Here is a 19,562-nt window from a genome sequence, read left to right on the forward strand (position 1 = left end):
CTAAAATGGTGAAAACCAAAGGGCAGATCTACGTTCAAGCTATCACTTAATGTTTGTTGTAAATTTTCACTTCATAAACCTTAATTACTTCCCTACTTTCCACCAAACGCTCTTCCAGTATGAGATTGATTGTATGAGTGCTGCAAGTCTGTATTTTTAGTTTTTCTTCAGCCATGAACCACAACCTTCAGTACGTAACTCAACCTGCAACATTTAAAATCATTTAAACATTCAAATCATGCATTTTGTTGAGCTGTTGTGTGTTATTTTAAGAAATCAGGGGTCTCATTTATAAAGCGTGCGTATACGCACAAAACGGGGCTGGAAACGTACGTACGCCAGTTCCCACGCAAAGGTTGTGATCTATAAAAAACAAACTTGACGGGAGAATGTGCGCACCTTTAAGCAAACTTTGAGCCGTGCGTACGCACATTCTGGAGACAAAGGGAATTGGCGACACCGATGGTGAGCTGGAGTTAAGTGTATTTTTGGTCACTTTTAGACAGAAAATCTAAAGAAAATTAAACATACAGAAAGATAATACAAATATAATTTCACTCACCAAGCCTGTCAATTGAAGCAAATATCCATCCCTTCTTAAATGTCCGCGCCAGCGAGCGCGTTGGGCCGTTTAGTGAAACTGACGCAAATAACAGTTTAAATAAATAAAATAATGATTTAAACTATGTTTTACTTCTGATATAAACATTTAGATTAAATATGCCATTCAAATTAATGGAGTTAAGCACTTAAACATGAAATCATTACTGAGAAGTTACAACATTTTTATATTCAAATTCAGTCAATAGAAATATTTGTTGTGGATGCGGTGTTTTTGAACACTTTTCCTCTGGCATGCTGTGTTTTAATGTTTTAACCACAGAGATGATTGCTTATCATGATAATACCAGATTGTCTGAGAAAATAGTTTCGTGCAAATAATGCCCAAGGCCTATCTGTTTCCATTAAAAATATAAATCAATTAAAAATACAATTCGACCAGTGGAAAAGATTGAGAAAAACTTTCTCTGAAATGTATTTTACACTATTTGATTTATGTATACAAAAACAAGGCAAGGATAGGCAACTACTTGATTTTTATTAATGTAATGTGTCTTGTACCGTTAAACGTTATCACGTGGATGAATAATCATATGCAAATGATATGCAGATGAGGATCTGCATAGTAAAACTAGGCGTTGTAAGCTCCATATATGGTTATTTCGGGGAGGAGACGCATGTGCGCACAAGATTTATTAAGTGAATTCTGCGCAGGTTCTGGCGTACGAACGGTTTTATAAGTCTGAATATTTTTTGCGTACGCCATTTTTGGCTTTCGGACGCACGTACACTTTTAGTAAGGTTCCTATGCACAGTTTTATAAATGAGACCCCAGATGTGTATATCAATAACTAAGGAGTCATTTACACGACACCATTTCAACTAAAAACTGAAAACTTTTTATACGTTTTGGCCGCTCATTTACACGACAACAGCATTTTGGGGGCCTGAACTAGAACTTTTAAAAAAGTTTTTGAAAACGATATCGTTATCGTCTCCGTGTAAACTATTAAATTCAATTAAATTCACATTTATTTGTATAGCACTTTTCACAATACATATTGTTTCAAAGCAGCTTTACAGAAAATGCATGTTTCTATATTACAATTAAATCTGTTCTCAGAGGTGACTGTGTCCAAGTAATTTCTGTAATGTACAGTTCTAAAATAATACAAATCATGTAGTTAGCTAACATCATGTATTAATTTAGGCAGAAACAAGTTGTGAATAAAAATTATTACAAGTTGTGAATGTAGTGATGATTACAACAAATATTACAATAAACTACAAAAACGCACATTTGTGAAAACAGCGACGTCATGCGCATGTGTAATACATGTTCAGTCTATAAGCACATATTGTGTTTCTTTAGAAAGTGACATCGCCATCTACTGGCCAGGCAGCATAACACAGCGTTTCTAGTTGTTATAATAGTGCCACAAATCTCTCAGTAAGCCATCTACCTGAGATTTATCTATATTATGTTAAACAGTTAACAATCTGACGATAATGAACCTGTTTATTTTTTTAAAGGTTGATGTTGTGAATAGTTATTTTAATGAATTCATTCGCTTTAAGTAGTGTAAGGAGAGTGATCAGAGAAGGCATGAGGACAGCAGTAAACCTGTCATTAAGAGCACATGAAGTGCTATATCAAGCCAGTTATGGTGTCGAAAGCCCACCAAAAAAAAGAAACAAAAGTTTAATTCTTCACTTGATCCATATGCTTTATCTCAAACCTTTTCTTTTAATGGCTTTGTAAGCTTGATGCTGTTTTCCAGATGGCAGTGTACCATTATAAATCTGTCTTGCATGTCAAGCAACTATGCTATAATATGAAGATTTAGAAGCGTTAATCTTACCTGCTAACAAACAGTACATATGTTTGACTAATTGGGCATATACATTGCAATGCTGCATGAGTTGATATATTGTATATGTTTTGTATTTTTTTCAAATATTACTTTACCTCATATTATATTCTGAAATGGACTAATGTCTAATCGCTGAACACAAAGGCTCATGCATTCATTTTATGGCATAGCATCAAATGGTACTGCATGTCTTTCTGATCTTTAGTAGCTACATCAGTGACAATCATAAAAACGCTAAGATTTTTAATATCTCTGTTGAGGAATATTATAGTTTGTTCTTCCAGGACATTTAATGAATGCTGCAAGAAGTTTATAAAACACACTATGTTGTTGTTATTTTTAAAGGGGCTATGTAAGCATTTTTATGTTTTAATCGCTTTTTTATTGCAAATGTTTGAACAGTTTGTAATGAAATTGAAAAATGATACCTTACTTCCTAGGTTCTCTATGAAAGCCTGACTGATATTTCCGTGAAGGACTCGGGCCGGTTTTGCCGGGAAAATCAAAAGAATGTGACGTTTACACGCGCTCCCGAGAGCCTTTCTTCAATGTTCAATTTATACAATGTTCAGGATAATGCTTAAGGGTCATTCTGTACTGTAATGTCCATGTGTCATGCAAGGAAAGGGATTAATTCAAACCATAGTCTTACATAGCCAGACCTAGACTATAGTCTCAGATGTACTTTAGAATCAAACTATCATAACAGTGTAATTTTAATTACGTAATCTCTCGATGATGCCGGTGAGTTGCAGAGCTGGTGTATTCACATCGCAATGATCAGATGCTTTCTTAACTGCTGTTTTCTCACCGCTGTAATTTTTGTTGTATGTTTATTTTGTTATTGAGGAAAGCGCACAGCACATATTTAGGCTACAAATTAAGGTAATATAAAGGTCGGTCTCAGTAGCGTGGATGGCGGTGTTCGCAAACAGTATATCACTGCAAAGTATACAGCAAAGAAAGAAAAGGAACTTCACCGTGAGTTAATCGAGCCTTGAATCACATTCAGTCTCTTGTAGTGCACTGCAGTTCACTTAACGGCCAATGGTGTCGCTAATAACAAGCAATTCTGAATTCTACATATTATAGCCCCTTTAAAGCTGTAAAGATATTTTTTAGGTAAATGGCCAGAATGCCAGTAAACTAATAATGTGTAGACATTATTCCTTTTCTTTTTCAGAAAAATACAATTCATGATTTTCCTTATTCTGTTCACAACAGATACCACCAGCTATCACGTGATGACAATTGAGACAGTTGCTGTCAAAGTTGCTGTCAATTTGACAATTGCTGTCAAAAGACTGAAGTGAGTATGGTTTCTAGGATTGAATATAATGCAAAGCTGAAATATAGTGTATATGTGGGCCAACGGGCATCTAATGCAACAAGATGTTACCAATGCATCACATGATCACAGACGTATCACAGACGAATCTCATGAATGCCGTGCATAGATCAAGAATATGTGCTTAATCAAGACCACACTCATACCACTTCACATCTCACTTTATTAGTGAACAGTTTGAAAATTAAATAGTGTTTAGGTCTGTATATCTGGTAAATAATACAAATTAAATGCATGCAATTTGGTTGCAACTTGCACATGGAAATAAAATCGTCCAAAATACTTCAAATATGATACAGTTTATGTTTATATTCAATATTGTTAGTGGAGAACAGCTGTCAGCAATCTACCTTTTTATGCATTTCTCTATGAAGTGTATTTTTGCTATTGAATTAGTGTCCTTTTTTAGATTATTCTCTTAACTAAGATTTTCACTGCACTGAAAGGCACAGTGTGTGAGGAGAACTATCAAAGAACACATGAGGATGTATGAGTAATGCATCAGCTGTAAAACTTTCATTAGGAGCACAGGAAGTGCTATATCTAGTCATGATGCCGAAACAACAACAAAAAAATGGAAACAAAAAAAGTTTAATCCTTCACTTGATCCATATGCTTTATCTCAAACCTTTTCTTTTAATGGCTTTGTAAGCTTGATGCTGTTTTCCAGATGGCTATATGTACCATTATAAATCCGTCTTGCATGTCAAGCAACTATATTATTTTATAATATGAAGATTTAGTTACCTGCTATCTGCTTTTTCTGCCGACTGTTTCAGTGGCTACGCACACGGTTGCCTGTTGTTTGACCATAATGAATATAAAACGATGGTGCCTCTATTTAACCTGGAAAAACCCCTATTCAAAGGTCATTATTTTAGTGAACAGAGATGCATTGTAATGTACAGTGACCATAAAAGTGTATCAATATTTTTTCTCAAAAAAAATAGTGATGCTCTCTACTGTATATACCTTACTTAAAGATGTTTAGTGTCTTATGAATATGAAACTGAAAGAAGTCAAGGCATTTTTTTTGAAGGTTTTCCCCTTCCAGACTTGTCAAATAAATTCAGTGTTTAAAAAGCTGTTTAAAACAATGGAGAACTATAGAGCTATGAATTTATTTGGCTCATTAGACACTATATATATATATATATATATATATATATATATATATATATATATATATAATTCACCAGCATTACATTTTAAGACATACATTGATTTGCATTCCATGTCATGTCCATGATGCTCACTCAAGACCACAAGACAAGTTTGCCCAAAGTCCCTTGTTCGTTCTTTTGAAGGACTAAGCAAAAGGAGAAAAAGATGGGGTTATTTTGGCGATGGAGATTAAGGCAGAGGGGGGCTTTTTGTCATTTGTGCGAGACAAGCCATTCATCCATCCCCCGTTCAGAGCCCAAAAAAAAGGCTGGTCCCAGAAATTAGCAGTTTCAGCTCAGCAGCAGAGGCGTCGGGCTGTGAAGGAACAGAGAAATTGACTAATTAGCAATGCGCACTAAAACTTGACGGTTCTCTCCATAACGCAGAGAGAAAGAGAGGAAAGACTCGCCTTTTCTCCTCTCCTCTTTTTCCATAGATAGATGTTTGAAATCGCAGTCATTTACGCTCGACAGTTTTTACAATAGCCTTGAGCCATAATTTTGCGAGTCTCTCCAGCATCCATACCCCTGCGCGGTCTCTCTCCACCGGCCATGCGCGTCCGTTTCTCTCCCCGACCGTGGATTTCCTATTACTCTCGTTACGACTCACTGAGCCCCAGGCCCAAGGATAATGATGTGTTGTTTCTTGGTAGCATAATTTGTCACACGTATATTTCTTCTTCTTCTTCTTCTTCTTCTCTTGCAGAAAGCACACAGCTCCTCTCACACTCACACACACTTCTTCTTCTTGTTAATTCAGAGGAAACATAAATGATCAATGAGCTTGAATGAGCGGGGATCAATGGTTAGGATTCTGATCCATCGATTATAGACTTTTCCAACAGGACTGAACAAAGAAAGTGCACAGAAGGAGCCACAGCTTTACTTTTCTTTAAGTCAGGTAAGTTTTTGGATACCTACTACTAGCATTCAGCACGGGTGCGCACTGTGCGTAAATTTTCCACGGGCTGAAAGTTGCCGTTTCTTCTGGTGTTCTGTCTCAGATTGGGTGATAAATACCGCGTGTGTTGTTGAACGGAGCGATTGCATTGTGTTGTTGCCGACCAAAGCGATGCGCAACCGCACATCTATGGTGGTGATGCTGATGTTGCGGGAGACAAACTAATTGCTTTTGTATCGCATATCGGGGGGAATGCGTGCATGCATTTATGTCTTGTAAGGGGGTGTGTGTTTGCGTGGCCGGATAACAGATAGCGGGCAGTTTGGAGGCTACATCGTGGGCTTTGCTTTTCAACCCAGCATAGTTTGTTTCAACGACCATTGGATTTGACGTGCTCACGAACGCATGCATGAGACATATAGATGGGTATGCAACTATTCATGTGGTTTTTAATGCATGTGATTGTTTTAAAGCAGCTGATGCACTAGCTTGCATGCATTATATACTGTTGAGATGCACAAATCCAACTTTGCATGCATGCATGCATGAATGAGATATACTTTCAGAATGCATATGCTTTTATAAAACCGTCTGATGCAGTGTAGTGCACCAATGGCATTGTTTACTCGCAGGAGGTGTGCGCAGCCCCGAAGTCATGTCCAGATCGGGTGACCGAACCTCCACGTTTGACCCGACTCACAGCGACACTCTGCTGCACGGTCTCAACCTGCTGTGGAGAAAGCAGCTCTTCTGCGATGTGACTCTCATGGCGCAGGGACAGCAGTTCCACTGCCACAAAGCCGTGCTGGCGTCCTGCTCGCAGTACTTCAGGTCCCTGTTCTCCACACACATGCTGAGCAGAGAAGACGGGCTTGCGGCGAAGGACCAAGGCAGCAGCGGCACCCCGTCCTCCTCCCCCGACGACAAGCTCCTGCCCAGCCCACGCTCCAGCATCAACAACCTGGTGCTCCAGGGCTGCTCCTCCATCGGTCTGCGGCTGGTGCTGGAGTACCTCTACACGGCCAACGTCACCCTCTCCCTGGACACGGTGGAGGAGGTGCTCTCCGTCAGCAAGATCCTCAACATTCCCCAGATCACCAAACTCAGCGTGCAGTTCCTCAACGACCAGATCTCGGTGCAAAACTACAAGCAGATCTGCAAGATCGCAGCTCTGCACGGGCTGGACGAGACCAAGAAGCTCGCCAACAAGTACCTGGTCGAGGACGTGCTTCTCTTGAACTTTGAGGAGATGTGCGCCATGCTGGACGCCCTGCCTCCGCCCGTGGAGTCGGAGCTGGCGCTCTTTCAGATGTCCGTGCTGTGGTTGGAGCACGACAGGGAGACCAGGATGCACTACGCTCCTGACCTGATGAAGCGCCTGCGTTTCGCCCTCATCCCGGCCCCGGAGCTGGTGGAGAGGGTGCAGTCGGTGGACTTTATGAGGAATGACCAGGTGTGCCAGAAACTGCTCATGGATGCCATGAACTACCACCTGATGCCCTTCAGACAGCACTGCAGACAGACCACAGCCAGCAGGTAGGATCTTCTGCATGCTCTTAACATATACTTGTCATGCTTTTTGTGTAGAGACTAGTGTTTTTATTTTAAAAATCCATTCATTTTAAAAAATAAAAATAAAACTGCATACAGTAAAAAAATAATAATAATATTTTCACAGATTTGTCATAATGTTAAGAAAAGTCAAGTTTGTCAGGTTGTGTATGTCAGACATGAGTATGTAAATGTAGAGTACAACACACTGTGCACGTGATCATGCCCTGATACTATTGGAACAGGCTTGTGTGACAGGTGTCTGTAAACAGATCAATCTTTTTTTTAGCAAAGATCTCATACATTCTTACGTGCTGCATAGCTAACTTGTGAATTGAATTAGATTAGATTTGCAATCTTTTGTTGGAATATCTGATCCATATTTGTTCACAGAGTTTCCACGCTTTGCCTTATCTGTGAGATCCTCATTCTATTCCTCATAGTGCTGTTTCAGGGTTGATTAATTTCAGCACTGTTGCAAGCTTGCATACTGCAGACATTATTGCAGTCTGCAGATGGGATAATTAGCAAGAATAGGTGACCGTGGAATAAACTGGAATCAGTTGTTGGAGAATATGAGAGAGTGAGAGATTGTTTGCAATGAGATTCTCATTTTAAATGTCTCTTTTTTAACTTTGGAATCAGGAATTAAGACGTTTATAAAGTCAAAGGGGCCTGATATGTATGTAAATATGGATTTGCTAACAAAATTAGATAAATAAATTGTTTGTTTGATTGTTATTATTTAGCAATCCCTCATCTCTTCATTGTGTATCAGCTCTCCTCACCTGTGTTAATATCAATTGCTGAGCATCATCCATGAACTTGAATGATATGAAATCAGTGAATGACTCTATTGAAGCATCCTGATGATGAAACTAGTGTTGAAGACTGTGTAGTTTGTCAAAAGCTAGAGTTGTCCATTTACATCCCAGGCACAATCTTATAGAGCTGACAGGGATTGTAAATATTGAACACGCAGACTTTTTAGCACTTATTCAATCTAAGAGGCTAACTGCAAGGTCTCTAAACTGATAACAGTAATGTGCAGCCAAAATTTTTAGTAATGATTCGACATTAGTTGATTTGTTTAATTAAATTATTGACTGACTAAATGGATGGATGGATGCATATTTAGGATCTAAGCAAGCAGCAGTGATTTGGATATGTCGATGACAGACAGTAGTCACATGCAAGACTTTGGCCAATAGGATAAGAGCACATAATAGAATGTCAAGACCTTTACATGGTTTGAATCACAAGCACAGTAGTCAATATTCCAGGTCTAACAGTTTTTGGGGCATTTAGGGATAGCATTTAAAGCAAATAACTATACATAAACATACGCACCTGTGAAAATGTGACCGAATGCAATGTTGCATGATTTATTTGTGCTTATGTTCATGATTTTGCAATTTTAAATTGAGACTTATAATGAAGAGTCATTAGATTGAGTTTTACACTTAAATCAACATCGCAGATTACAAATCCTTATAGAGATGCATTATCGCAGTGAGCCTAATTGATTCTACAACTTAAAATTAACACATCAATAAAAATAATTTCTGTTTTCTTTTTTTCCGTTCATTTGACGGTGGTGATAGAGTCATTCAGCGCTAATATTTTCCCATGTTCTCTGCTCGGCTTGCTGTGTTTGTACACGCTTTTACCTTGCTGTGGCATCTCATTCAATATGTAATTGCTTTGCACTAATAACAGCTAATGACAGAATTGCTAATGAATCGGTTTCCCCGTCCCTCTGTAACACAGGATTCGCTCAAACAAACGGATGCTCCTGTTGGTTGGGGGCCTGCCTCCGGGTCCAGACCGCCTCCCTAGTAATCTGGTTCAGTACTACGACGACGAAAAGAAGACATGGAAGATCCTTACAAGTGAGTGCATGCTCTTGTCTTGCTAGCATAGATCTTTTCTCTTCCACAGGAAGAACCCTGCTTGCGTTGGGTTGTGCTTCATCGCAGAGCAGAATAGAGCGAGAGCTTCCTGAGATGCAGGAGGTAATGATGTATCACTATCACTTTTAATGTAACTTTTTAATCAGAGCATGACTGCCTTCACACCATTGTGGAGCTGGAACGCCTGGATTCACTTGTGTGTGTGTCTTTTTGCATAAGCATGCCAGCAAGATTAATTTTAATCTAATGATCTCGGGAAGATTCATCATCAGAAGATGACACGTATTCTTATTGAACTGCTTTATTAGGGCAAACGTTCTCGTAAGTGCATTTGTCTTCGCGACCAGCAGGGAAGGAACAGGAGCGGTTTGCGTACTGCCAGTAGTTTGTGGTGTGTTTTGGCATGACGAATTAGAAACAGAATTCTTAGAAGGATTTAAATGACAACAGCAGAGATCAAATGTGTCGGAATCTTGAGTATTGACATCATAATCATGAAAAATGATGTCATAATAGGGTGTTGTCTCATTTAAGTCTCAACTTTGTCTCAGATGTTTCTCCTAATACCAGAGAAAGACACAAAAGAGGCAGTGGTTGACGTAGTAGAGCGGTGTAAATAAACGGTGGCATAGCTCAGATAATTTAGTTTTAGAAGAATTTAATTGTTGCACATGATCAGGAGACAAAAGCAAAAGTTTCTATTTGCACTTCTTTTAATTTCATTTCAGTCTTGGGCGGCAGTGGCTCAGTGGTTCATGTAGGTTGTCTAACCGAAAGGTTGGTGGTTCAATCCCCGGTTCCACCTGACCAAGTGTCGAGGTGTCTATGAGCAAGACACCTAACCCCAGCTGCTCCCGACGAGCTGGATGGCGCCTTGCATGGCTGACACCGCCATCGGTGTGTGAATGGGTGAATGTGAGGCTAAAGCGCTTTGGTGGCCACAGGTCTGTGAAAGCGCTATATAAATGCAGTCCATTTAAAAGAAACAATTAAAGGGATACTCCAACCAAAAATGAAAATTCTGTCTTAATTTATTCATGTCGTTCCAAAACGAAAATGTTTCGGCCAAATGTTTGTCTTGTTCTGTGGAACATAAAAGAAGATATTTTATGAAATGTGTCAGTGTTGTTGTTTTAATTTGTCTGTAAAATGAAGATGTAATATTGTTTGGATACTAACGTTCTTAAAAATATCATCTTTTGCATTCTGCAGAAGAAACAAATGCATACAGGCTCGAAACATTATGCGGAAGAGAAGAAAGACAGAATTTCCTTTTTGGGTGGAGTGTCCCTTTAAGACAATTAAGTGTTTGAGTTCATATTGAGATCTCTGACTTTTGATTGCAGACATCATCAAATCTGAGCACAGTTTGAGATATTGTTGAGATCTCTTCTGAAATCTTGAAGAGATTACAAGGCTCTTTTTCTCAGGTGAGAAGCTGGAGACAGGTCTCATTTGCTCTAAATGTAATTTCATTGCTGTCTACGAGAAACAATTGAGGCAATAAAGAGATCTTCTTGGTGATTTTTCTTTCCTATGCATTTGCATATTTTCCTCGAAACAAATTGTTAGTTGATATAATGCATCAGAGTCAAAAGTACTATTGCTTGCGATTACTGCGGCTAGCTGTTAGCCCTAGTGCTAGCTGTTAGTCGGGTAGTTAAAACTGTGTATTATTGTACAAATAAACTCTCTGAACTAGTTCAGAGTCAGTCAGTTGCTGTCTGCACTTGTGTCAGTTACACTGTTATGTGTATGGCAAGCTTTTGGGATAGCAAATGCCTGGAGTTTGTTCTTTTAAAACATAGCAGGTCATGTGTTTGGAGATAAACATGGCTAGTCTAAACTCGTTGAAAGTCCAGTTTTATAGCTCTTTTTAAACCACATAAATGGATTATAATCCTAAATTACTTCTATCTAGCTCAATATAAGATGCAAAGTAAGTTCGTTTTTGTAATTTAGCAATGAGCCAAGACACAATGTATTATGATTTAATTAAAAGGATTCTATAGTGTCTGTTCCTTACCGAGGGAAAACAAGGACATAAACGGACGTGCAGTCATTTTGTTTTATGGCTACGATTGCGTTCAGTCATCCAATCACTGCGTCGCTGAGGTGTGAGACCTACAAAGACACCTTACGCTCCGAAACCTGCTTGTAAGCTTTTGGCAGCATGCATAACATTCATTAATGAATTACATCTGGATCTATATAACTTACACTCATAAGGTCATAGTGTAATGTCCTTTATTTCTGCCTCAGACGTCGAGTCTTAAATGGCCCATGGCCAGGCGGAGCGACCAAACTGCAAAATCATCCTGTGAACACACCAGCAGCCCCTTGATGTCGTTTGGGGTGTGCAGGTTATTAACATTCAATCATAACTTTGCAATGAGCCGAAACCCAAAAGGGGGGGAACAGGGACTGATTAAAACCTTCATCAGCACTATTTAGGATGGTTCTCATGACTGGCTGCACCTCTCTGCTTCTCTGGCTTTCTGCTGTGTGCTGAGACTGCCACCTTGTGCACTCAGTGTGCTATGGTCAAAACCAGAGGATGCAAAACTCTGGTGTAACATGAAGTAAACAAATGAAGAAATTATGTTTTTGCATTAAGAAATAGACTTTTTCATAGCCATTGAGATTTTTTTTTTTTTTTTTTTTGCATGGTGAACTTATTTTCATAAGCACTTTTCCATTTGACTTTTCTTTTTTTAATTTCTATTAATCTCAATGATTCTCATTATATTTGTTTGTATTATATTTCTTTTTGCAGTTTTATATTTAAAGCAGCATAAATTAAAAGCACTTCAATACACATTAATAAATGCTTACATTACTACAATGAATTCAGAAACTGAATTCTATATATTATATAGAGTATATTATAGCCTATATGTTATATATATATAGAATAATATATATATTATAGTTTTTTTATTTAATGATTTATTTTCATATTTATTTATTTATATTTACATTGATATGTTTTCATGACAAGTATGCACTTTTCTATTTTACTTTTACTTATTTTATTATGATTCTCATTGAATTTATATTATTGTAATAGTTGTTTTTTTACTGTATAATTTGTTTTCCTTTTGATTTTGGAGTGAAATATGACAGACTGCACAGACATGCTCCTGACAGGCTTTGTGAGATTTACTCAATACACTGTCTTAAACCTTACCTCAGATGTTTCACTTTTAACCTCAGAATGTTTTTTTTGTTTTTTTTCTGTGTTAAAAGACTGAAAAACAAAGACCTTTTGAGCTGAATTTCAGGAGGTTTGTTCCTTTAAAAGTCAATATCATATGTCTTCACTGTGTGCAGGCTTCTTATCAGTCAGTTTAGCATTATGATGCATCTGCACCTGTGTAGATCAGGCTGTAAGATCAATACCAAAGCCTAGACTGTGACCTCTTGATCATTTGAATCATTGAGTGTGTGTGTCACGTCTGCAGCAGTAAATGTCAGCTGGCCACAAAAGCCTTGCATGGCTCTAGACGCCTGAGAAGCCAAATAATTCTCTCCCTGACAGTTCGATCTCTGTCAATCAGGTTTTGTGTGCAGCGAGACAGTCGGGAGGTTCCCCTCGTGGGACGGAGTCAGTCTGAATCCGTTCTCAATGGAAAGGCCTCTGTGCGTCAGACTCCAGCTAGATTGCGGTAGAAGAGTCCAATCGGAAAAAAGGTGCGATTCAAGGCTGTCTAATTTTACAGCAACTGTGATCCATCAGGCAGCGGAGATGTGACAGTGGAAATGAATGATGGAGGCAGACAGGTGGCTCTTAGCGTACGACTGATTTACGCTGCACGGGCACCGGACGGAGATTTATGAAGTGAACATGATCATGTTCATTATGACTGTCACCCTAAGACCATTTCTCTCTATTTCAACTGGGGGTCACTTTTGCAGGAGCTGGAGAATTACAAAAGATGGAGACAGGGAGGAATAGTGCTGCATATCAGAAATCTGACACAAACCTGTGAATATGAGGAGTTAGCTACTATTTGATTGGTTGTGACAGCATTTTATTCAGAATATTGAGAAAAGTATAGTTAAATAAGGCTTAATTTTTTGTTTTTCGTAACCATCAGAAAAAGTTGACTGTCAAACTCAGGAGGTTAAACTAAATATTAAATACAGTGTTTTTTTTTGTTGTTGTTGTTGTTTATTTTTTATGATACTGCAATTTTTGTAACTTTAATCTGCGTGATTCCTCAGAATTAATATTAAATACACATTAAAACAAAATTAGATAAAATTTATATACACACACACACATCCAAATTTTCTTGAAGATAATTTTTTTTAAAATCTCAGCTAATATTGTAAACTATATAGGGAACCCTATAATTCAATTCAATTCACATTTATTTGTATAGCGCTTTTCACAATACACATCGTTTCAAAGCAGCTTTATAGAAAAAAATGACTTGCATATTAATATTATAATAAAGGTTACGATTAACAACAGAGCCCAAACTATTAAATTCAATTGCTATTTATTTTAAGATATAATAACCAACACTCAAATTAAAAAAAAAAATGATATGCAAACATGTAAATTGCACATAAGGCAGTTTTCACATTAAATTCTAAATCTAATTATAAAATGATGTTTCTACTCCAATTCGTTGTTGAAATATAGTAATTTACATTGTGGCTGTCATTACTTGTTTTCATGACAGATTTATTTAAACATACATTAAATAATTAATACATCACTATCAGGTTAAGTAAAATATTATGAATATATAGGCAAATATAGTGCATATATTCAGCGAAATGCTCTTCTCTAGAGCTGTGGACACTGAATGACTTGCCGGAGGTAAATATAATGCGACGTGACATTGTTTACAAGTTGTTTTATTAACGTTTTTCATAGTTGAAACACTGATTGAGCGATTACATGAGAAAGGAGATGTTCATTCATGTTTATTTCGTGCTGTAACTAGTAGTAAAGAGAAAGAGATGATCAGTTCACTCGCGCTCCGATGCCGTTTGAACTCAGGCCCCTAAGAGCATCAAAACAGCATTCATTGTTTGAATTTCCTTATGAAATGGACAGAATTAGAAACAAAACACAAAGCTTATTGTGATTATTGGACGGGAGACGTGCTATATAATGTCTAGTGAAGTTTTATTCACGCATCAACTGAAACAGCATAGACTAAAAGATTGAAATGAGTTGAAATGGAGATATATAAAACTAGTAGTTTCAAATTAAGTTCCACGCATGTTAAAACAACAGTGTTTTATATGTGTGTGTGTATATATATATATACTTAATATAGCAGTGAATGGTTAAACTTGTCAAATCCTGACCAAATAGAATTATATTAATTATTTTAGTGATTTAATGTATCTTTAGTGTTATTTCTTTGTGGGATTAGTGGGTTTACTGCATTGGTTGACTTTACATTATCTTGTACATATTTAATACAATATCAAATTATGTGTAAACTGTAAATAAATATCTATGGCTTGACCTTTCACTATTCAGATGTATCATTTTCTCATTGCCAACGAAGCACTAGATCTGTTTTGTCTCTGTGTTGCAGTAATGCCGTATAACAGCGCCCATCACTGTGTAGTTGAGGTGGAGAACTTCCTGCTTTTATTGGGTGGAGAAGACCAGTGGAACCCTAATGGTAAAACATCAATTAATGTCTATGAAAAGCTGAATAAAACAATCATGTGCTCAATCAGTGTTATCACTGACATTGATTTTATAATTCATTAAATGTGTATTATTGCTATGAAATCACAGTGTTTTTATTTTATTTTAAAACAATATTTATAATGTAACAGTGAAATAATACTAATATGTGTTTCATCTTCGCAGGCAAACACAGCACTAACTTTGTAAGTCGGTATGATCCAAGATTCAATAGCTGGATACAACTACCGCCCATGCAGGAGAGGTATGATGCCTTCTGAACATGACTTATTATTCATAAAATAATAAGAGCTCTTCATAACATGGCTATAATTATTTCTTAAGCCTTTGTGATGAATTTTTCACTCTTGGTTGCGACTGGGATATTTGCTGTAAACAGTCTCTACGTTGACTGATTTTAAGAGACGATCTTTTCATCTTGTCTTTGTTTCAGGAGAGCGAGTTTCTTCGCTTGCTGCCTGGATAAGCACTTGTATGTTGTTGGGGGAAGGAACGAGACAGGTTATCTGTCTAGCGTTGAAGCCTATAACCTTGAGACAAACGAATGGAATTACGTTTCGTCTCTTCCACAGCCGCTGGCTGCACACGCAGGCGCCGTGCACAATGGGAAAATATACATCTCAGGTTTGACGATACACCTCATCCAAACAGTGAATGAATCAAAGTTTCTGAGACGTTACTAACAGGTGTCGTTACAGGGATGAGGTCTGGAAGTGACGTGCTGTACTATTAACTGCACAGTTCAATGTTATTTTGAACACTAGAACAGCTACTTTTATTTTAAATGCATTTTAAAGTCGACATAAAATGGCATAAAACCTTTGCAAAACATTTTTGGACAGGACTCCTTGGGAATGAATTGGATTGTGAAAAGTGTCTCTGGTCACACTTTAGTTAAGGGTCCAATTCTCACTATTAACTATGACTTTTGCCTCAGCAAACTCATAATTACTGCTTATTAATAGTTAGTAAGGTAGTTGTTAAGTTTAGGTATTGGGTAGGATTATTAAGGGATGTAGAATATGGTCATGCAGAATAAGGAAATAATGTGTGCTTTATAAGTACTAATGAACAGCCAATATCCATGCTAATAAGCAACTAGTTAATAGTGAGAATTGGACCCTCAACTAAAGTGTTACAATGTCTCTCTCTATATGACACATGATTGGGTGAAAAGTACTTAAAAGTACAGTGCATTAGCCAAAAATGTTTTTTGTTTTTTTTTCAGAATAGACAAAAAAAAAATCTTTAGAATAACGTGAATCATCCCTATAGCCTAAACAGTAGAGCATTATGCTTGCAACACCAAGCTCATGGGTTTGATTCCCAGGGAATGCATGAACTGAAGTTCATGTAAGACCAGGAATGTTCATTTAGAAAGTAAATACGGTCAATTTTGATTCCATGTTGACTTCATTTTTTTAACATCTTATACTTGTCCTTACGTTGAAACTGGTATTGTGTATGTTATGCTTCAGGTGGGGTTCACAACGGCGAATACGTGTCTTGGCTGTACTGCTACGACCCCGTGATGGACGTGTGGGCTCGGAAACAGGACATGAACACTAAGCGAGCCATACACGCTCTCGCAGGCATGAACGACCGCCTCTACGCTATTGGGGGCAACCACTTAAAGGGTAATTTATATAGCCGTAAACCAAATCTCAGCAGCAGGGGCCGCACTGACTGTGTACACAACAGTGATCAATATAGTTTCATTCAACGATTAAATTCCAAGCTTGCAACACTTAGATGCCTCTGCAAAGTAAGATCTTGGCATATATGCCTGACTGTTTTCTCCTGTGTGTAGGATTCTCTCATCTGGATGTGATGCTGGTTGAATGCTATGATCCTAAAGCAGATCAGTGGAATATCCTGCAAACGCCCATCTTAGAGGGACGCAGCGGGCCTGGATGTGCTGTTCTTGATGACAGTATTTACTTGGTGGGGGGCTACAGTTGGAGCATGGTAAACACATCTCACAACACATCTCTAAACACAGATATAGACGATATAGATTGTAGGTTGATTCCCCTGAAAAAGCTGCTATAGCAAAACTGGTTCAACCTATGGTGTGAGGTTGGGGGTGGGGCTATCTGTTTGTCCGACCAATGGCAGACGGGTTCAGTCAGGAAACCTGTTTGAAAACAACCACTATTTTTGCCATTCTGATACTGATAGTAGTGAAGAAATGACACACTTCAACTTCACCTAAAATCTTTGATTATTTTTAACACTCAAAAACTTTTATTATTCAGATTTGAGCTGCACGATTAATCGTTAAAAGATTGCGATCTCGATTCAAACACCCGCGCAATCTAATTCCTAAACTATCATGATTCACCTGTGTCTATTAAACCTTTGACAAAATCATACATTCACACTTCCACTGATCCAGAGAGAGCAGTTATCATGTTAGGTATGAAACAGCTGCACAAACACTCTTTTCAACCACACAGTATTGTTATTTCTGTCTTACAATAATTCAAATTATCACACAATTATCAAGTACTGAGATAAAAGTTTATGATTCGGATATAAACACGGATGTCTACGGAGCAAATCACCTTTTGAAAGAGACTCGGCGCTTTAAAAAACAATTGTATCGATTACATTGTTCACCACTAGGTGGCGACAAGTGACTGATGATGTTTTTGTCATTGAATCATTCATTCAAGAGATTTGTTCAAAAATGCTGATTCATCCAGTAATGAAACAAGTCTATGAGTGAGTCATTGAATTATTCATTCAAATCGTTTTAAATAATTCAAATAAATGTTAAGCAATTTATTATTTGTCAGAACCTCTAATAAATTACATTTTATTTTGATTAGTCGTCTGTTCAGAGTCGTGGGAAAATCGTGATCTCCATTTGAAACCAAAAATATCGTGATTCTCAATTTATCCAGAATCATGCAGCTATAATTCACATGTAATACAAATAGTTCTGATAAATATTACACATTGGGTCTCAATCTGCCGAGTTCAGAAGTCATTTTAAGGGCTGTTTCAATCGCAAAATCCTTCCAGTGCACTGAAACGATGGCTGCATCCGAAATCACATACTTCCCTACTATATATATAATAGGCGATAAACAGTATGTGACAAAAGAAGTCTGTCTGAATTCACAGTACTCATAAAAGAGAAGGTAAAAGTACTCGGTACTTCTGCAGAGATTCTGAAGTGTGCATGATGGACACTTTACTATCCCATGAGGCAACGGGAGAGGATTTGTGAATGGCAGTGAAGCGACGCTGTAGGTCACATGATAATGACAACATGGCGCATGTAGTACATCTGGATTACATTCTACACACATTCATACTATATAAAACGGTCGTGAAGTTAATTACTTATCCAAAAGAAGTACCTACTCAAGAGAGTATGTTATTTCGGACGCAGCCATTCGCTCCCTAAAAAGTCCCACAATGCACAGTGAAAACCAAGGAGCATCTTTGCTCACTACATATGTTCCCTTAACGGTAGGCTGAAGCATGAAACATAAATCATGACTTTTTTGCTGTTGTTGTTTAAGACTGTACGTGCATGAAATGCATAAAAAAGCATTTTGAAGTATGAAATCTTGTGAGAATAACTAGCTGAACATCTCTTGCAGGGGGCGTACAAGTCATCCACCATTTGTTACAGCCCAGAGAAAGGCTCATGGACAGAAATGGAAGGAGAGGTGGCTGAACCTTTAGCCGGCCCGGCCTGTGCCACGGTCATACTGCCGGCCTGTTTACCATTTAACAAATAACTATATAGAACGGCTTAAAAGAGGAAAAACCTGTCGGGATGGAAAGTCAATCGCTGAATCAATGAATCAAACAAATGAGGAGACTCTCCCTAAGGAACGCCCCCAGCTTTTGAACAGGAGGTGATGAGGTGTACAGATTATTATTTTTTTACTGGTCTGACAAGAGCACTTTGTTTCTTTCATACTTAAAAGTTTTAAACTGATATAATCATCAACTTTTGCGTATTTGATGCTCACGTGTGTTGACATTCAACTGCTCACATTCAATCCTTTTTTTATCGTAAATGTTTTTGCTTAACTTGGCATACAGTAGCGCACGCTTCATTTTTTGAACCAAATCGATATAGCTTCCATACGTACTTTGTATTTTGTGGAAATCGCTGATTAAGGCAATGCTGAAGTCGGTTGACAAAGGAATACTCTTGTTTTACAAGCAAAACTCATGATTCTGTGTACGCTGTAGAGTAGATATCAGCTATTTAATATATATCACACCACGTCTGCTTGTTATTGATATTGCCGCCATACTTAAGTGGCATATTGTTATTTGTACAGATGAGAGGGGAATAAATGTCAATTATTAATTATAAAAAAAAAAAAAAAAATATTTCAGTAAAACACAAGTTATGATTTATTGTTTGAACAATCAGTATGTTATTTATTTAGCCATGTGGTATATATGCATGGCGTGAAGTGGAAAGCTTATTGTGTTATGCTGTGGGTACATATTTGTTTATGTTCATATCTGTTCATATCTCACAGTGCCTATTTTAAGCATCAGGCTGCTTTATTTCAGAAAATTGCCCA

The 19,562-nt window shown here is 37.7% G+C and overlaps 1 protein-coding gene across 1 annotated transcript; it reads left to right on the forward strand.

Annotated features, from left to right (window-relative positions):
• The first annotated feature begins 6,180 nt into the window (after positions 1-6,180).
• Positions 6,181-18,883, forward strand: klhl14 (kelch-like family member 14). The gene is made up of 9 exons (XM_084102290.1): positions 6,181-6,273; positions 6,480-7,383; positions 9,169-9,290; positions 14,879-14,968; positions 15,163-15,241; positions 15,431-15,621; positions 16,476-16,634; positions 16,808-16,965; positions 18,615-18,883. The coding sequence occupies exons 1-9, from the start codon at positions 6,270-6,272 to the stop codon at positions 18,753-18,755; spliced, it is 1,848 nt and encodes a 615-aa protein (XP_083958416.1). The 5' UTR covers positions 6,181-6,269; the 3' UTR covers positions 18,756-18,883.
• The last annotated feature ends 679 nt before the right edge of the window (positions 18,884-19,562 follow it).

The sequence above is a fragment of the Abramis brama genome (assembly GCF_963993115.1).
Source record: "Abramis brama genome assembly, chromosome: 24".
Classification (NCBI taxonomy): domain Eukaryota; kingdom Metazoa; phylum Chordata; class Actinopteri; order Cypriniformes; family Leuciscidae; genus Abramis; species Abramis brama.

Bases quoted from the DNA above. Each gene is read 5' to 3' on its own strand.
- klhl14 (XM_084102290.1), top strand. The intron at 9,291-14,878 runs GTGAGTGCATGC...TCTGTGTTGCAG, and splicing joins GACATGGAAGATCCTTACAA to TAATGCCGTATAACAGCGCC. The intron at 14,969-15,162 runs GTAAAACATCAA...TCATCTTCGCAG, and splicing joins AGACCAGTGGAACCCTAATG to GCAAACACAGCACTAACTTT.